The sequence below is a fragment of the Tetrao urogallus genome, assembly GCF_951394365.1.
Source record: "Tetrao urogallus genome assembly, chromosome: 36".
Classification (NCBI taxonomy): Eukaryota; Metazoa; Chordata; class Aves; order Galliformes; family Phasianidae; genus Tetrao; species Tetrao urogallus.
In genome coordinates, this window is record NC_136849.1 from 262,529 (window position 1) to 282,895 (window position 20,367).

General features: G+C 54.4%; 1 protein-coding gene across 1 annotated transcript; it reads left to right on the plus strand.

Moving 5' to 3' along the window:
- Positions 1–4,792: 4,792 nt before the first annotated feature.
- Positions 4,793–5,725, plus strand: LOC306956689 (olfactory receptor 5AP2-like; the record flags this gene model as incomplete). Its single annotated transcript, XM_079547969.1, has 1 exon — positions 4,793–5,725. The coding sequence occupies one exon, from the start codon at positions 4,793–4,795 to the stop codon at positions 5,723–5,725; it is 933 nt and encodes a 310-aa protein (XP_079404095.1).
- Between the last annotated feature and the right edge of the window lie 14,642 nt (positions 5,726–20,367).

The following is a 20,367-nucleotide window of genomic DNA, read 5'->3' on the forward strand; positions in this document are numbered from 1 at the left end:
ACTGGGACCTCTCCTTTTTGCCTTGACTGCTGATAAGTGGTGCAAAGTGGCTTGGCGAGCGCTTCCACTGTCTCCCTCCCTAAAATTGGGTGGATCTCAGCTGGAGATCCAAGACTTGTGTGCATCTAACTGGTGTAGCAGGTCACTAAACATTTCTTCTTAGATTATGAGGGCTTCATTCTGCTCCACATCCCTGCCTTCCAGCTCGGGGGGCTCAGCACCAAGGTTCAAACTGGCCAAACTACTACAGACGAGGCAAGGAAGGCAGAGATACCTCAACCTTTTCCACTTCCTTTGTCACTCTTTCCCCCCACTTCCAAAAAAAGGATGAGATTCTTCTTAGCCTTCTAATTTCTGATGTACTTATTGAAGAAGTTTTTATTGTAAGCTGGGCTTTGATCCTTCTAACTTCCTCCCTGTGTAGCCTCATGGCGTCTTCGTAGCCCTCGTGAAGAGCTTTCCCCTTCACCCAAAGGTCTCTGTCATCTGAAATTCAGGAATAGAATTCCAAGTCCAATGCTGTGTTAGAAAGCAGCATTCTTTTGTTCACACGACGCACTGTGGGCAACTTGAGAAGCACACCCTCAGAGAGCTGAGGTTCCACGTCTGAACAGCTCAGGCACAGGTAAGCAGTGCATGGGCTTCAATCAGCATTCGTTCTTTCCCAAGAACTCGTTCCTACGTGCCAATGTCCTGCTGGGCTGCGCGCTGCCATCAAGGCTGGTCGCACGATCATTGCCTTCATCCCCATTTTTCCACCATCACCTTCAGCACAGACACTTTTGGCGACCTTCAGCTGCTTTTCCCCAGTTTGGTGCATTTCCATGGCTTGTTACGTCCCACAACGAGCAACTTTCCATCTTGGTGCACCGCAGTGCAAAGCAATCTGTGAGAAACCCGAGCAAGAAGCCCTTGCACCTGGGGGGTGCGAGGATCAAAGCCGTCTGTTATGACTCCAGTGCATCTTGTGAAGCAGAACTGGTGAGAAAAACGGGGCTGTGCACACATCAAGCAACGCTGAAATGTAAAGTTTCAGAACTAGCACTCATTTTGCAGAGTTCATCATCCCAGTAGGCATCCTGGGCACCTGGGTGGGTTCAGCTTCAGCCAAAGGGCACGAAGGACACGAACCAAAAGATGCAGGTAAATTCATGGTGCAAAGCAGGGCCGGCAGGAGCTAGCACATCTGCTGCAGTGTCTGTGGGCAAAAGCCGTCCTGCCCTGCCGTGCTGCCTGTGGGGACGAACGCTAAAGCACTGCGGAACGCTGCCCAGAGTCTGTGGCACAAAACCCACCGTGGAGCCTTCAGATACAAACAGTGTGGGCTCCTGCTCCAAACACCAACAGGTATCCTGACATGTTCACAAACCGTTCCGTGCAATGCTGCTGCTGTCACCGTCACCGTCGCTGCCACTGTCTGTCACTGTCCGATCACACTCACAATCACACTCACAATCACACTCACAATCACACACTCACAATCACGATCACACGCACAATCGCACTCACACTCACAATCAGAATCACACACACACTAACACACAATCACACAATCACACTCACTCATTGATTCCTTTTGCTTAACAAAGATATTGGTCATAAATTCGTATACTGACCCCTGCTGCCAAACAAACCAGTCTGCATCAGTACGAATGGAGTGGATTTACGTGGGAAGAAGAAAACCAACACACACAAAGAACAAAACAAACAAAAAGCACCCAACCCCCCAAAAACCCAAAACACACCCCAAAATACCCAGAGTAAGGCAAGAGAAGTATATGCATACATAAACACGACTAGGCTACTGCAAATATTGGGCTATCTTGCTCATAGCAGGTATGAAGAACTTCTTAATGACTTATTCGGAGTGCTAATTGCTTCAGTCCCTAGAGACGAAGGCGTTTTCAGATCTGTTCAGAGCACATATATTCATGGGCTGCAGTTGTGCCTGCTGGCATTTACTGGTGGCACGGAGAACCGCAGCAGCAGGCGGCTTCAATTAGGTCAGCAGTTTGTTTTATGGGGGAGACGGCAGGCGAGGAGCCGGGCCTGCAGCTGGAGCTGGAGGCAGCTGCGTGCTGAGCTGAGAACAGGGGCATTCAGTGTGAGTGTGAGTGTGAGTGAGACTGTGTGTGTGTGAGTGTGACTGTGTGATTGTGTGAGTGTGTGTGATTGTGAGTGTGTGTGTGTGATTGTGAGTGTGTGTCTAAGTGTGACTGTGTGTGTGGTTATGTGATTGTGAGTGTGAGTGTGAGTGCGTGATTGAGTGTGATTGTGAGTGTCATTGTGTGTGTGACTGTGTGTGATTGTGTGATTGTGATTGTGAGTGTGATTGTGAGTGTGGGTGTGATTGAGTGTGAGTGTGTGATTGTGAATGTGTGCGTGATTGTGATTGTGTGATTGTGAGTGTGACTGTGAGTGTGATTGTGAGTGTGTGATTGTGACTGTGACTGTGTGATTGTGATTGTGAGAGCAAGTGTGATTGAGTGTGATTGTGAGTGTGATTGAGTGTGATTGTGTGATTGTGAGTGTGTGACTGTGATTGTGAGTGTGAGTGCAAGTGTGATTGAGTGATTGTGAGTGTGTGATTGTGAGTGTGAGTGCAATTGTGTGTGACTGTGTGTGTGATTGTGTGAGTGTGTGATTGAGTGTGTGTGTGTGATTGTGATTGAGTGTGATTGTGTGTGGGTGTGATCATGGTTGTGAGTGTGTGATTGTGTGATTGTGTGTGATTGTGTGTGAGTGTGATTGTGTGATTGTGAGTGTGATTGAGTGTGAGTGTGTGTGTGATTCTGATTGTGAGTGAGAGTGCGATTGTGCGTGTGATCGTGATTGTGAGTGTGATTGTGAGTGTGATTGTGAGTGTGATCGGACAGTGACAGACAATGGCAGCGACGGTGACGGTGACAGCAGCAGCATTGCACGGAACGGTTTGTGAACATGTCAGGATACCTGTTGCTGTTTGGAGCAGGAGCCCACACTGTTTATATCTGAAGGCTCCACGGTAGGTTTTGTGCCACAGACTCTGGGCAGCGTTGCGCAGTGCTTTAGCGTTCGTCCCCACAGGCAGCACGGCAGGGCAGGACGGCTTTTGCCCACAGACACTGCAGCAGATGTGCTAGCTCCTGCCGGCCCTGCTTTGCACCATGAATTTACCTGCATCTTTTGGTTCGTGTCCTTCGTGCCCTTTGGCTGAAGCTGAACCCACCCAGGTGCCCAGGATGCCTACTGGGATGATGAACTCTGCAAAATGAGTGCTAGTTCTGAAACTTTACATTTCAGCGTTGCTTGATGTGTGCACAGCCCCGTTTTTCTCACCAGTTCTGCTTCACAAGATGCACTGGAGTCATAACAGACGGCTTTGATCCTCGCACCCCCCAGGTGCAAGGGCTTCTTGCTCGGGTTTCTCACAGATTGCTTTGCACTGCGGTGCACCAAGATGGAAAGTTGCTCGTTGTGGGACGTAACAAGCCATGGAAATGCACCAAACTGGGGAAAAGCAGCTGAAGGTCGCCAAAAGTGTCTGTGCTGAAGGTGATGGTGGAAAAATGGGGATGAAGGCAATGATCGTGCGACCAGCCTTGATGGCAGCGCGCAGCCCAGCAGGACATTGGCACGTAGGAACGAGTTCTTGGGAAAGAACGAATGCTGATTGAAGCCCATGCACTGCTTACCTGTGCCTGAGCTGTTCAGACGTGGAACCTGAACTTTGAGAGAGCGTGCTTGCTTCTCAAGTGTCCGGGGAATGAAGGAATTCTGCTTTGTAACACAACGTTGGGGTTAGAGAGTTTTATTCCCAGATTTCGGATGACGGAACATAAATACCTCCCAAGGGTTATAGAAGCCATTATGTTTTCTTTTTCTCTTTTTTTTTTTTTTTTTTGGATTGTATTTAGGGCCATTCCTGATTCTGATCAATTTCTGTACGGCAGCAGATGTCTGTCTCATTTCAGTGCTGCTCAGGACTGTTCCTCACCATTCAGGCGCCTCCAGCCCTGTCTTGGTGCACCTTTGCACTTTTCCCTGAGATCTGCTCCAGGCCAACATGGGACAAAGGAGGAGAGGAAGTGAGGAAGGATGTGGTGGGGAGACCTCGTAGGGAATGAATGCAAAGAGTGAGGGAGAGGAAGTCCAGCTGCAGCGACCGGCGCTCATCCTGAAATGCAGTCTGAGCAGCTGGTCAGAAAACAGCGCTGCTTTCCAATTCCAGCTGTGGAAGGGCTGTAGGGTCTGGACTTCTTCAAGCTTTTCCACCTCGGAGCACTGTGCTATACGTCAGAATGAGGCTGAGATTCTTGTCAGCTGCCTTCCTCTGAGTCGATCTCCGTGACAGCTTTACAGGGCGTTCGCGTGGTCGCTTTTGATGTGAAATCCCTACAACTCCCAAAGAGGTGACGAGTCATCCAGCAAGTGTGAGCTCACCCCAGCTGCTGGAACACCGTGTCCTGAGGGAAAGAATTTTCTGAAACGCATTTCATTGTCCATCCCCACAAGATGGAAAGAAGATAGGAAGAAAGAAGACAGGAAGAAAGCAGACAGGAAGAAAGAAGACAGGAAGAAAGAAGACAGGAAGAAAGAAGACAGGAAGAAAGGACAGGAAGAAAGAAGACAGGAAGAAAGAAGACAGGAGAACTTTTTTTCTTTTTTTTACCCCACCTGCACACTTTCTAGTGCCAGAGGTCTCTGTTTATTTACTTTGCTGTCAAAGAGTAAAACTTGAGATAAGGGCTGTTCTACTTTGCTCACTGGTGTGTCTGCTTGCTTGCAGCTGCATATGGTTCTCCTGAGAGGGATGCTGGAGGGAAATCTCACCGAGGTGACAGAGTTTGTCCTCCGAGGCTTCACTGACAGCCCTCAGCTACGAGCCTTCCTCTTCACCCTGCTGCTCCTCATTTACACCGCCAGCCTGGTGGGGAATCTCACCATCATCACGTTAACCCGAGTTGACTCTCGCCTGCAGACCCCCATGTACTTTTTCCTCTGCAACCTGGCCCTCATTGACATCACCTACTCCTCTGCAATCGCTCCCAAGACGCTGACGAATCTGTTAGCAAAGAAGAAGGTAATTTCACGTCCGGGCTGCGCTGCACAGTTTTTTCTTCACTCTTTTTCCATCAATGCTGAAGTCGTGCTCCTAGCCGTGATGGCGTACGACCGGTTCGTGTCTGTCTGCAACCCACTGCGCTATGCGCTGCTCGTGTCCAGACAGCAGTGCTGCCGGCTGGTCTGTGTCTCGTACCTGTGTGGATGCATCAATTCAGTCGCCCACACGGCTTCCCTGTTCAGCCTGTCGTTCTGCAGGTCCCGTGTCATCGATCACTTCTTCTGCGACATCCCGGCGCTGCAGCAGCTCTCCTGCTCCGACACGCGCTTTGCTCACGGGCTGCAAGTGGCCTTGGCTGCAGCTGCAGGCTCAGGCACCGTCGGCGCCGTCCTCATCTCTTACCTGTGCATCATCTTTGCCGTCCTGCAGATTCGCGCTGCCCAAGACAGGTGGAAAGCTTTTTCCACCTGTGCCTCCCACCTATCTGCTGTCACCCTGTTTTATGGCACCCTCTTCTTCATCTACTTGAGACCCAGCAGCTCTGCTGACCAGTGCAAAGCGGCGGCTGTGTTTTACACGCTGGTGATCCCTGCGGTGAACCCCCTGATTTACAGCCTGAGGAACAGGGAGGTGAAGGATGCCCTGATGAGGGTGATACTGAAAGCATTTGTTAATAGGTAAAATCCTCTCACGGAACAGCTCTGAAGGTGCGTAAGATCACTACACAGAGCACAGCTCGCGGCTTGTCAAAAACAGCAGGGATCCTCAACGAGATGGCACACTGCTCTTTCGTTTTCCCTGGCTTAGAGCTTAGGAAGTAAGTCAGCAGAGGGAAAATCCAACCACAGTATTTTCAGCCACCATGAAAACGTGAGTCGGGGTCCTGAGAGACAGATCCCGGCCTCCCCCCGCAGACTCACTGTGGTCTCCACGACTCCCGCAGGCTGCCGACCGTCCAGCTGTGCTCCTGAGAAGTGCAGGAGAAATAAGACTTGGGGTGAAAAACCTTCCTGATGTCTTATTGCGAACCAGATGATGTGATATCCGGTGTCACCAAGCATCTTTGAGGTGAAGGGCTGGGAAGGAGGGCATTTCTGAAGTCATCCAAAGCAGAGAAAGATATGTTGGGAAAACAGAGTTGATTTTCTTGTACTTAGAAGAAATCGTGTATAGGATATGGCAGAATTTCACAGAAAATCATCAGGCAACTGTAGCAATAAGGCAAAAGTCCACTCTTAACGTGAGACTGTGACCCCCATCGCTGTGGTCTGCTTTGTGAGGAACGTTCCAAAAACTAATAATGTAAGAATGGTGAATTGTACCAAGACGTCGCATCACCAGACCAAATGAAACAGCACCCAACCTTTGCAGGAGCAGTTCCTTCTGGATTTGTGTGGCCTCATCCACCAAATGCCCAGGTCCAGCCAGCCGTCTGGGCTTCCTCACGGGTTGTGTAGGAAGAAATGTGTCTCTTGAGAATTCCTCTCTGTCCTTAGGCATCTATCTTAGCAAAGGAGCTTGTTCAATAGGAAAAAAGATTGAGGGCTTCTGCTTGCCACAGAATGTGAGCAATGACAAGTGCAGGGTAGAACACGTGTCACTCAGCTTTGTTTTTCCTGAGAGAAACAATGCAATGCTCACATTCCTCATTTCCAAGCTCTGCTTAATGGGTTCCATTTGTCCCTGTGTAATCCTTTCACCTTTGCACATCAGTTATGCCTCTCCCAGCCAGTAGAAATAACAGAAAAAACAGAAATAAAAGATAAACTTGTGTGGAATTTATGTTCAGAGCTCACTGTGTCAGCTGTGATTTCAGAGGTGTTTCAGGTAGCCTGCTCTGCAGGCAGTACAAATGTTTTAAACTGGGCTGTTGCTAATGAATTACAGACATTCCAGAAATCCCCTCCCCTCCCCTCCCCTCCCCTCCCCTCCCCTCCCCTCGCTTCCTCTCCTCTCCTCTCCTCTCCTCTCCTCTCCTCTCCTCTCCTCTCCTCTCCTCTCCTCTCCTCTCCTCTCCTCTCCTCTCCTCTCCTCTCCTCTCCTCTCCTCTCCTCTCCTCTCCTCTCCTCTCCTCTCCTCTCCTCTCCTCTCCTCTCCTCTCCTCTCCTCTCCTCTCCTCTCCTCTCCTCGAGGCTGCACGGCCCCAGCTCTCAGCCTGTCTGCACAGCAGAGGTGTTCCACCCCTGGGATCCCTTTTGTGGCCCTCTTCTGCATGTGCTCCAACAGCTCCATATCTCTCCTGTGCTGAGGACTCCACGCCTGGACACGGTGCTGCAGGGGAAGCCTCACCTTCCAAAGCAAAGCAAAGCAGAGGGGAAGATCCCCTCCCTCTCTCTGCTGAGACAAGCTCACCCACCTTGTTACCAAGGGAAGCCTGCTGGAGGCCGTGGCCCCAGGCTGCTGGAGATGAAAAGCACTTGGAACACGCTCTCAGAGGTTTGATTTGATATTTGAGTGGTCCTGCACGGAGCCAGGACAGGCAATCAATGATCCCTGTGGGTCCCTTCCAGTTCAGGATATACTATGATTTTGTGATTCCACAGACTTGCAGGACATCACGTGTTCTCGGGACTGCTGCCAGGTTACATGGGCTTTCTGGCTGTGGTAATGAGCTACAAGAGGAATTTTGGCCCCAGGAGAGGCAGAGCTGCTGGCAGGAGTCACTGCCCAGCCAGGGGGGATGCTCAGCGCCTGACCCATCCCAGCTGAGCACAGTCCTTTGCCAAGGCAGCCCGTGGGGCCTCTGGCCCAGGCCGCAGCTTTCTCAGTCTGCTGGAGGATGTTTGAGCCTTTTCTCTGTACCTCTGCTGGATCCAGGGCTTGAGATGGACCTGCAGAGCCCCTGTGGGTGCTGTGTTTGAATCCAGCAGGTGCCTGAGTGCCACACGCTCATTTGTTCACTCCTCACTCTTCCTATAGTGGGATGGGGGGAGAGAATCAGAAAAAAAGAACAAAGTAGAACTTATGGTTAAATAAAACTATTTACTAAGACAGAGAAAAAGAAAAGGATAATAATTATGACAAATATATGAATGTACGGAACAAGTGATGCACACGAAATTGTCCACCACCCCCCAGGTGATGCCCAGCACCCCCCCAAGCAGTAGAAGTGAGAGAGATGAACTCCCACCCCCTTCAGAACTCCTTCCACATGACGTCATATGGTATGGAAAATCCCTTTGGCCAGTTTCAGCCAGCTATTCTAATTCTGTTCCCTCCCAGCTTCTTGGGCCCTTTGCTGAGAATGGCCTTGGCTCTGCACAACACTGCTAAGAAGCACCTAGAAACGTTGGTGGACCAGACACTCTGAAGAAAACGATCCTGTCCCATTGGAAACAAAGACAATATGCACCCCTTACTCCACAGCATTTGCTAAGGTAGCATTTCAGGCAGTGGCAAGGGGCGCAGGATTTGTTTCCAGCCATCCGGTGGTTGCTTCCAGCACTGCGTACATGGCAAGCTTGTCAGTGACGATCCACCTGCCAGGTCCCCCCATGTTTACATTTCAGCCATCGTCCTCTATACTAAAGGAGCTTCATCTGCCTTGGAGAAACAGTTCCTCCTGCCTGAAACTAAAACAAACATCTTCACCAGTTGAGGTGAGGAATCAAACGCTGTAACCCAAGTAAGATTACAAAGCAGGGATGGTTTGTTCAGTGCTCTGCAGACACCTGGTGCAGGGGGAATAAATCAGCCTCACTTGTGCACCGTCTGAAAAAACTGTGCTACAGATACAAGCGAAACTAAAACATCATCAGTAGTTCTCCTGGAATTCAGATAAACATTCATTACACCCCGAGAGTTCATTAGCATGCAGACCCTCCCTTCTTGGCGTGCGTAGCGGGTCGTGGGATGAAGATCTGCTGTTTTCCTCATGAAGGTTCTGACCGTTTTTGCCATGAACTCCTGGCCTCTGCTTGCTGTGTCTTTAGCTCTCCACCCCATGATGGCACTTCTCCATTCCTCATCCATCTTCTTGGAGCTTCACATTTTGCTCCCTTTACTCAGCCCAGGTCTTCTTGGCCTTTGGCTCCTGCTTGGGCCTGCAGCTCTCAGGTCACTGGCTGCTTTTGGGCTTCAGACACTCCCAGGGTCACTGGCAGGAGACAGAAAGGACAGAGCGTGAGCTGCCTGCCTCAGGGGATGATGGCCTTGGGGCAGCATCCTGCAACCCTCAGCCAGAACCCTTGGCTGCAACACGGCCTTCCCCCAGGGGTCAAACCTGTGAACTGGGGTCCCCATCCCAACACTCCAGGTGCTGTGTTCAGCACTGCTGGGTGGCCACAAAGAGTGACTCTTTGGGGTTGGGGCATGGGCACCTTTCTGGGGTCACATCCTACTTGGAGCCTCCAGCCTCACCTGGGCCAAAGCTCTCCGTCTGTTGTCAGCTTCTTTCTGAAGCATCCTCCATCCCTGCTGTACCTGCAGCACTCAAGTGCCTGTTGAAAGCCAACGCTTTAGAAAATCTCACTGGAATTGGGAAGACAGAGGAGATCCACAGTAAAACTTCAGATCAGTGACAAGGATGCAGATGGATATGAACAATAAAAACAGAGGTAGAGAAAAGAAGAGCACGGTTTGCAATGATGAACACTTGTCTGTAACTTCCACAGCCGTAACTCATCCCATATCAGACCCAGAACACCACAACTTTAAAGTAACGCTCTAACTGACCTGTACTGTATCGAGCCTCCAAGGTGCCTTTGCTTCTCTGATTCTGGAATATAAGTTTATTTTGTCTTTCTACTTAGTAGGCAGAGCTCACCGTAAGAAGAAAGCAATATTTTGCTATGGGTGAAGTATGTATGTAGCCAAATGGGTACAAATTCTTTCAATACGGGACAAAAAAACATATGTGAGACCATACTGTCTGATTTGGAACCATGCTGACTTTAATAAACCTGCCAAAAGGCCAGAAACTGATTTTTTACCATATTTGAGCATTTCCTTATTGCATAACTTCAACTGCGTGGGAAACTCCAGGCTGCCACACGAACCAGCAGGCACCTCCAACCCATCCAATGGCATTGCACCAAAGGAAAAGTAAAACTAACGTCATGATACGACAGATGTCATGCATGCACTGCTGAGATGAGCAGCAGAGGAGAGGGCAGCCTTGGGAATTGCAAGCAAGTTGATCTTTCCTTCAGAATGGAAAATGGAAACAGAATCACAGAATTGATCATTGAGTCCAACCCCCTGCCAAAGCAGTTCCCTACACCAGGTCACACATCCAGGCAGGTCTTGAACATCTCCAGAGAAGGAGACTCCACCACCTCCCTGGGCAGCTCTTCTGAAGCACACAGTTCTTCTCTTCTGAGAATCAGGTACCCAGAAATCTGGCAGTCTCCCCAACTCCCAGTGCTGCACATAATGTTACGATGCGGAATCCCCACCACAAAAATCGTAAAACCACGACGACCACAAACAAAAAAGTATTTCTAAATAATTCAACCTGAAATTCTTCACATAGTAATAGCAACCCAAGGAGCCGAGGCTCTCCGGAAGAATGACCATTTTGCTAAGGACGTGCAGTTTGGGATGGGGACTCTGCACAACTCAAGGCAGAAGGGGCTCTCACGTCACTCTGCTCCCAGGCAGGGTTCCCAGTTCACTGCAGAGACTCACCACGATTTGCATTTCTCTTTTGCCACCTTGCCAGCACACCAACTTCAGGGCACAACTCATCCCGCTGTCAGTCCTTGTGAGAAAGGGTTAGCCATGGCAAATCCTCCTGCAGAAAACACTGCCATTCCCTTCAGTCACAAAGACACCACTCTGCCCTTGCTCCTGACCTCCCTGCCTCCACCTGCACTCCTGGGGCACTAGAATATATCCAGAAAACAGAGACAAAAAGGGACAGACAGAGGAGTGGCACTAATACTTCTTGACTGGTGAGAATCTCAAAGGAAAGCTGTGAGGTTAAGGGAACATCCCTCTCAAGACAAAAGTCTTAGTATGGAAGTCTTCATGGTATTCTGACTAGAAGAAAAAAAATGACTGTTACCTCATACTTTTTTTCTTTCCGTCTCTCTCATCATGCAGATCTGAGGATGACCAAAGCCTGTTGTCCTGAGCATTGCTGAACCCATCAAAACTGTGGCTCAGGGGTATTCCACCTGGACATGGGAGAACTTAAGCACCAAGGGAAGAAGAAAGGGGAACTGTTGACATCCGTTACCTCCTGCAAACTGAGAGTCACTGGCTTCTTGTCCCATCCAAATCCTGTAAAGCAGGACAACAAAGATTTAGTGATGCTTAGGCCTCACCTCTGCGCCTGGGAAGATCATGGAGCAGATCCTCCTCGAAGCTGTGTTAAGACACATAGGAGATAAAGAGGTGATTGGAGACAGCCAGCATGGCTTCACCAAGGGCAGCATAGCCCCATAGTACCCTACAGCCCCCCAGTAACCCCTCAAAGCCCCCTGAAGCCCCAGAATACTCTATATGGACGTGGCTTCAGGCCACGGGGCCATGTCTGCCTGCGGCTCCAGTGCCGGTCAATAGGAAAAACTTCTCTGAAAGAGTGGTCAGGCACTGGGATGGGCTGCCCAGGGAGGGACCGGAGTCAGCGTTCCCAGAGGTGCTCAGGAAACATTCAGATGTGGCACTGAAGGACACGGCTTAGTGGGAAATAGTGGTGGTAGGCGGACGGTTGGACGGGATGATCTTGGAGGTCTTTTCCAACCTCGGTGACTGTACGATTCCGTGCGTTTTGGTGCTGAGGATTTTGCCTCTCTTATTTCTAAGCAAAAGCACAAGACTCCTTGCTGTCTGCTCTTTACTGTGAGGTGACGGATCTTCAGAGCACGCTGCACCAGGCTGCCCTTCTGCTGCCATCTGCAGCCCCTCGGACCTTGAGATCGCTCGCTCCAGTTCTGGCCAGGCCGGTCCAAAGCAGCTGCTCTCTGAGCATGTGCTCAGTACTGGATGCTCAGCGCTCAGCTGCCCAGGGCAGCTCCTGCACAGCTCACGTTTCCAGGCCTCTGTCCTTCTCCTTCTTGCATCTGAAACGTTCCCATAAGCCCACCTTGTTCTTGGAGCGACGCTCGCACAGCAGGGCTCAGAAGAGGCGCCTGTTGCAGCCCTTAGCCAGGAGCCCTGGCTGTGACACAGCCTTTCCCACACACGGCTCTCCGGTTGAGCTGGGCTCTGCTGAGGGCTGGAGAGGGGACAGAGGGGGCAGCCCTGTGAAGTGGGGGCTCCCGGCAGCCCCATCCCAGCCCTGCTGGTGCCACGCTCAGCGCTGGCTGTGAGCCACTGGAGGAGCGCCCTGCGCCCTTAGAAATGGCCGGCCGAGGGTGGCAGAGAGAAGCAACGTTCCAGGGAGTCGGGGAGCAGACTGCGGCTTCTCTTTTGCTTCTAAAGCCAGGGTTTGGATTTTCAATTGCAACACGGTACCTTAACCACCTGTTTGGGCACGGGACTGGTTTTTACTCAAAACACAGTTTGGAAGGGAATGCAAATATTTCTATTGAATGAGGAACTGCATTTGTTTCCCCTGGGGAGAAAGAGCGATCCTGTTCCGTGCACAATGACCAGAACAGTGCAGAAGACCATTTTCTGCAAGACCTTTCTTGTATTTTCCTCCATCTCTTTCCATGCGGTCTGACAACCGATGGATTTCTGTACAAGAGACTCTTGCCAAAAACAGGGCAGTTCTCTTCCCTCACGCATAGCCCTGGGGTGGCGTCAGGACAGAACGCCGAGGGGAGGCAGCCATTTCTCTCTTCAGCTTCTCACAAAGCCCTTCTCTTCCCACCGGGAATCTAAAAGAGCAGCGAGCTGGAAGGAAACAGTCTCCTCTTGGCCCAGGCCCAGCCTCACGCATGGCTACGCCTTTCAAATGCTGCCAAATCCTGGGCTTTGGTGTGCTCTGTGTGCCACCAGAAGGGAGTGGGACTTTGGAAATTGAGGAGATCCCAAGGCTGCAAGGAATGCAGGCTGTCAGAGCCAAGGGGTCTTGGAAGGAAGAGTTCCCCACTGTCCTTCTAGCTCTGCTTTTCTTCACGGAGACAGCACTGTCTCGCTGCCATTGTCAGAGCAAGGGGAGGTTCTTTCACTGTAGGTACAGCTGACAGAGAGATGAAGACACAGCGGGTTAGATGTCAGCCCGTCCAGTTTATTACACATCCAAGCTGTTTAGGGAGATGGTGAAGACGGGCGATAGAAAGATGGGAAATGAAAGCAAGCAGTCTCTGTAGCAAGCAAGAGAGAGGTGGTCACCACCACGGGTCCAGCTTGGTTCGTAGTTCAGCCCTTGATGATCAGTAGTGATGGGTCATCAGGGGCTGTTGTTCGGTTGGTGACACAGCACCAGAAAGTCCAAAAGGGGCCACAAGGCAGAGTCAGCTCTCTTTGGAGTGACAGTTCAAATCCAAAGCGGTTGAGTCAGCTCTCTTTGGAGCGGCAGCCGCTGGCTTTGGGATCTCAGCAGAAACTCCTTTGCTCCCATCTCCCGGGCCTTGCCAGCAGATAAGGAAGCAGGGAGGTGCCCACCTGTATCCTGTTTTTCACTGGATAGGACGGTATTGTTCCCCAGTTCTCCCAAACCAAGCTGGAGTTTTTGGTCACAGGCCAGATCTTTAGCCAGTAAACAGTCCTGAGCAATCTCTTCCAAAGGCAAACAGCTCCGAATAAATGCTTTCCAACGTATAACTGCCCACCAAGTGATGTTGGTTGCCGCACCCACCTCTCATCTCCTAGATTAAGTCAGTCTTATGGCAAGCAGTGCCTCAGAAAGCAAACCGGGAGCCAAAACCAGAGAAGGCTTCAGACAGGCACCCAGGAATGGCATTCCCAGATGGGAATCGTGCACCTGCTTTGCAGCCTCAGGTGGAGCTCTGCTTCTCCTGGGCACCCCATGGACAGGCCGTCCGCCGCCTGGGGAGCCCCGCTTTGCTCTTTGGTGGCTGACTCTGCATAGATCTGGTCCCCTTGTGCGTCCGTGGCACCACAGCAGAGGCGTTGCAGCTGCGCTCCTCGGGCAGGCTGCTCTCGGAGCTCGAGGACCGTAGGGCTGCCAGCGGTGTTTGGTGCAGGGCTGGGGCTCCGCAGTGCTTTCTGAGCTTGGCCTGTGCCTTTTCTGTCACTCCTCCTCTACTGGGGGCTTTCACCGCACCGCGTTCTTCTTCTTTGCCACTTGGAGGCGGCACCGCGTGTGCCGGACGCATCTCTGTTGCTTTGCTTTTGGTAGAGCATTTTCCCTTCTTTTTGTTCTGAGGCTGCTTTTTGGCAGAAGGTGCCCCCGGGACCGCTGGCAGCTGACTGAAAGGACAGAGTGGGAGGGGTCTGCCTGAGTGAGTTACAGCTTTGGGGCCGTATCCTGCAACCCCAAGCCAGGACCCTTGGCTGCAACACAGCCTTCCCCACACACAGCTCTCGGGTTGCGCTGGCGCTTTCCTGAGGGCTGGAGAGGGGCAGCTGTGTGAAATGGGGGCTCCCAGCAGCCCCACGCCACCCCTCGTGTGCTGCACTCAGCGCCACTGGGCGGCCCTGAACGGTGACTGCCTGGGGTTGGGCAATGGGCTCTTGCCGGGTCAGGGAAACACCCCGTGCAGATCCCGACCTTGAGCCTGCAGTCTCACCTGCTCTTCTTCTTGACATCGCTTGTTCTCTTCTTCGGGCTGTTTTTCACCAGAAAGGTGACATGGATCCAGCTGGGCAGGGGTGGCAATTCAGGACATTCCTCTGGAATTGGGAAGGAGAGATCTCGTCAGAGGAGACTGTGAACCTGCTGGCCGGTGACACACAGGCTGCTCAGGTGTGTCCCAAAGCACCCAAGAGGGCCGCTCTGCTGCCCCTGCAGACGCAGAGACCGCGGGCCCTCTGTGCCTCGTGCCCAGCTCCACCTCTCCGGGCTGCAGCTCTGTTTTGGGCCTGCATTAGTGGCATTTGCTTTGGGAAAGAGGAGCTGGGTGCGCAAGCTAGGAGGGGTTACCCTGTTTGCATCCAGCGTGCGCGCAGTGCTGATAAACATCCCTGCTTTTGTCGCTCCTTTGTGGTCATGGAGTTTCCGCAAGTCAGCTGGGCTCGTGACTGTGCTTGAGGTTCAGCTTGGAGTTCTGGTTATGGCTGGGGACACGGTTTGCTTTGGGGCTGTGGTTGCTCTTCGGGTTGGCATTCGTGTGGCAGTGAGGAGCAGAATGCAACACCTCCAAACCCTTTGGACTGGCACTACTCCTGCTTCCTCTGGAACCACTGGAGCGACGCTCTGCCCCTAGGCCTGGTGGGCGGCACATCTTTCTTCTGGCAGAGGATCAGCAGCGTCTGCTGCACCAGGGAGTTCACAGCCAGATCCCTGTCCCCCTTGGCACCCTGCAGGGCTGCAATGGAGCGGGGCTGTGTCACCACGTGGGCCCCACACGGTGCTTCCTGGGCGCGGGGCGGGGGGGGATGGCTCACCTTTACAGATGTCCAACACCATCTCCTCGTTCTTATTCTTCAGCTTCTGTGCCAGCATCCCTGCACACACAGTCTCCGTCAGCACTCGCCCGGCCCCATGGTGCCCGGGAACCCCACAGCACCCAGGGACCCCCATGAGGCCCCAAGGATCTCCAGAAACTCCACAGTACCCCAGTAGCGTTCCCATCATTCCCAAAGACCCTACAGTGTCCCAGGGACCCTATGGTACCCCAATGACCCCCATGGTGCCCCAACTGCCCCCAAGGATCTCCAGAGACCCTACACAGTGCCCCGCTGAGCCCCATAATGCCCCAGTGATCCCACTGTTGCCTCAATAACCCCCAAGAACACCATCGGTTCCCCAGTGATCCCCCAGGGCCTCCCCCGCACAGTGACCCCACAGCATTCAGACAGGGGTGGGGGCAGAGGGATGGGGACCCATCAGGACCGGGACTCACCCAGGAAGCGCACGGCCGCCTCCCTCAAAGCTGCCTGCGGGCTGTTCAGGTGCAGCATGGTCTGCTTCACATACAGCTCCGCATCTCCTTCCCTCTCCTGAAGCTGCAGAGAACAGCATGGTGGAGGAGGCACCCGCACAGCTGCCCACCCCCCTTTCTGCCGGAGCAGGGCGGGTCCCGGGGTGGGGGAGAGGGGTTGAAAGGTGGGGGAGCTTACCAGGCAGTTAGCGATCATCCAGACCTCCGCTTTACTGGCCAAGCGTTGCAGTCGCTGCCAGCCCAGGAGCTTGGCGGCACGGATCAGAGCAATCTGAGCAGCCTGGGGACAGCGACACAGTTGGGGGGGGTTGGCAAGAGAGCCTGGGGGGCCACCACCATCCCCACCCTGGGGTGGCACCGCAGCTGGTTTCACCCGCAGGATCTGGGGGAACGGCGGCGGGGATCTGGGAGGGTTTTCCTAAGCATAATGACTGTATGGGTGCGTGTGGCGGAGCAGGGGGACGAGGAGGACTGTATGGGTACACATAAGTGGGGGATCTGGTATCTAGGAGGGCTGTATGAGTGAACAAGGGAGAAGGATCTGGCAAGACTGTATGAGCGGGCACGGAGCGGGTTGTTGTTCAGAGCCGGTGACCTCCAAGTCCTTTCCCAGCGTTCACAATGCAGTGAATCAGCAGTGTGGGCTGTGGTCACGCCGGGTGACCCCGCGACCCCATGACTCCACGAGCTGCGCCCACCTGGGCCACGTTGGTGATGTCCTCATTCATGTGGATGAAGAGCGGCAGCAGACTCTTCTCCGCCTCTGGCAGCAGCTGCTTCCTGCCCGGCGCCTTCAGCAGCAGCGCAAAGAGCTCCATGGAGAGCCAGCGCATCTCTGCCTTTTCCTGGAAGGGGACACACAGGGAGTGGTGCTGAGCTCTGCACGGTGCGGGGAACGGGACGTTTGGCTGCTCCCCGCTGCCCCGCGCCCCTCACCTCGTTGAAGTAGGACAGCAGCAGCACGGCCAGCTGGCCGAGCACACCTTGGACTCTGGCGGGGCGCTCTGCCAGGATGCAGTGCAGTATGTACATGGCCTGCTGCTTGACGTCAGCCCGCACGTCCTGCAGCCACAGCAGCACGTCAGGCAGCAGAAGCTGCATCCTCTCATCGTAAAGGTACCGCAGCCCAAGCAGCGCCAGCTCTCTGCTCCTGAGCTGTTCACTGGGGACGTGTTTCCTGAAGATCTTCTCTGCGTGGTAGTCATCGTCCAGGAACCCGATGAGGATCCACATCTGTGATGAGTGGCGGTCAGCAGGCGGGAGGGGGCTCAGGCCCCCATCGCCTCGAGGGGACCCCCACACCATCCCCACACCCACCTCGAAGTAGAGCGCCATGGCCGGGACCTCCCTCCACTGCAGCTGGTGGTTCTGCAGCAGCTTCTGCAGGTGGATGAAGATGGGCCTGCACTGACTCTGGCATCCCCCCATCAGCACCCTGTGGGATGGGGGGAGAGCTGAGCCCGTGTTGGGGGCTGACCCTACCAGGTCCGAGCTGGGGGGGGGGGACCGGAACAGCTCATCCTGCCCCACAGTGTGCTCCTCCATCTGCACACCACGCCTTGGCACCCCTGAGCACTCCCCATCTTGATCCCTACTTCTTTCAAGAGGGCAGCACGTGGGGCAGCGCATGGGGCACCATGTGAGGCAGTGTGGGGCAGCACGTGGAGGGGGTTGGGGCCGTACTTGGCAAAGTTGGACAGGCCATTCTGCCACTGGGCAGCGCCAGGCAGCCGCACCCACAGGTTGTAGGTCTCCATGAAGAGCGCCAGGTCCTCCATATCAGAGCACAGCAGCAAAAGGTGCAACGTCTCCATCACCATCCTGCATGGAAATGGGGCAGCGTAGGGTCAGGGGTCAGCGCGGGGCCAGGGGTCAGTGTGAGTGGTGGCACCAGGCCACGGCGGTGCTACCTGACGGCAGAGGTGGGTGAAGCTGGGCCGAACGGCTCCTCCGTGACGGCGATGACCTCCAGCGAACAGAGCTCCTCACAGGACACCAACTGGAGGACGAGCGCCACAAAGAGCTCCGGGAAAAGCTGCCGCACCTGCGGGCCGTACTCCAGGTTCTGCAGGAGCTTATAGAGCGCTGCCACCGCCTGCGGAAAGCACCCGCACAGCGCTCAGCACCGAGCTGCTCCCCTGGGTTGGGGGCAGGGAGGAGGGAGCATTCCCGGGAGACCCCAAACTCACGGCCAGGCTAAGGGTGCTGGACTCGGTCTCCAGGCCCAGCGGCGCGATCTCCAGCAGACGCAGCAGCTCCTGCATCATCTTTGGCATCGCGTCCTCTGAGGACAGCGCCAACTCCCACAGCTCCCGTGCGTCCCTGCGGCACAGAGCCATCCTCAGCGGGAGCCCCTCTAAGCGTGGGCTGGGGGTTTCTCTCTGCGTAGGGTGGGGGTCCTTCTATGGGTGGGGTGAGAGTCTCCCCAGGTGTGGGCTGATGATCCCTCTCTGCATCGGGTGAGGGTCCCTGTCCACGTGTGGTGGGCATCCTTCCCCACAGGGGGTGGTCTCCCTCTCCGTGTGGAGTGGGGGCCTCTCTTGTTTGGGATGGGATTCCCTCTCCATGTGGGGTGGGGGTCTCTCTCTACAGGGGGTGGGGGCAGCGCACTTGTCACAGGTGGGGGAGCAGCGCAGCAGGCTGAGTGTCACTGTATGAGGGTTGGCGGCGGCCAGCCTGGGGAAGATGCCACGGATGTGCTTCAGTGCCTTTTCCTCTGTGATCAGCTTCCTGCTCCTGTAGATGGCTGTCACGATGCGCTGCACCTGGAAGGGTCACGGGGACAGCAGAACTTCACTCCAGACGTCCCCAAGAGGGGCCAAGTGCCCTGAAGTCTCAAATCAGACCGAGGCCGTGCAGGACAACCCAACACAGCCTTCCAGCAGCCAACCCAATCCCACTCTATACATCACGACCCAACCCAAAACAAACCCAATCCCCAGCAAACCCAACCCTACCTCACCCCACCATCCAGCACCCATCCCAACACCCAGCACCCATCCCAACCCAAACCCAACGTCCAGAACCCAACCCAACTCCAACCCAACCCCCAGCCTCCACTTCAACCCCACCCCCCATGGGCTCAGTCCCCCAGTAAGCAGCTGCCGGTTGCTCACATCGTTGGGCGTGGGCTTGAAGTCATCCATCAGCACACCCATCAAGTTGGAAGCAGCCTGGGCGTTGCAGTTGCTGCAGTCCTTCATGCCCTGCAGCATCACGAGGATGAGGTCGGTTGTCTCCCAAGAGTGGAAGTGCTTTGCAAAGCGCTGGGGAGGAACAAACACAGAGGGGAGAAGGAACATCAGCTGTGTTCCCCCCATCCCCACAGACCCTGCAGCCACGAGTCCTGGCGCGGCGATCCCTCCTCACCAGCAAAATCTCTGAAGTGTTGGTGGTCCAGGTGAGGGAGAACTCGTGCTCATCTTCCCACTGCTCCTGCTTCCCCTGCTCTTCCGGCTGCACTTCCCAGCCTGGAAAGGAAAGCGAGGCGAGGGTGTGTGAGCGGTGGGAGCCCTGCAGGGAGCTGGACAGCTGCCCCCACCCCGAGCGCGGGGCCGTGGGGCACAGCTCCCCAATGCAATGGGGTTCCTCACTGCTCGGAGCGGCAGCTGACGCAGCGCCATCCACGCTCGGCCCCGTGGGACGTCTGCAATGGATGGAGGCAGTCAGCGGCCGTCTTCTTACGGCTTCTCCACAGGATGAATTTGTAGAGGTGATGGAGAGCGCTCAAAGCACAGCGTTGCGTTTTGTCCTCCTGGCAGGCGCAGCACAGGATGAGGCTTCCCACCAGCTGCCCCAGCACGGGCAGGCGGAACTTGTCACAGCAGATGGGTCTGAATCGTCCCGAGGAGTGATGGGGCTGTGTGTGGAGAGCAGAACGTTGAGCGCACGCCCAGAGAGGGGAGAGCGGGGACAAGGAGGGACAAAGACCCCATGCCATGGGCGTCGGGCCCTTACCCTCTCCTGGCAGTAATACGCCAGTGAATGGCACAGCTTCCAGATGCGCCCCACTGTCCTCTGGCACGCAGCTGAGTTCTGAGTGGAGGTGAAGGGCAGCAGCACCTGTGGGAAGAGGAGCTCTGTCTCTGCCCTGCGGCCCCCCGGATCACCGCAAAAGGTTTTGGGGTGGTGGGAATGGCGGAGGAACAGCCCTCCTCTGTGCGGCCCCTGTGGGCACAGCTCACCTGGAAGGCGTTTTTCAACTCCTCTCCGATGCCTGCAGTGGGGTGGACGAACACCAAGGTGTCCAGCATCTCATCCAGAGCCCTGAGAGTCTGTAGGATGGACAGAGTGGAGGGAGATCAGAGGGGAGGGGACGGGGGAGGCACAACAAGAGCCTGTCCTGCAAGGCGGGGGGGCCCTGCAGCTCCCCAGCACCCACCTTGGAGTAAAGGCTCACGTCCAGGTCCTGCTCCGAGGGAA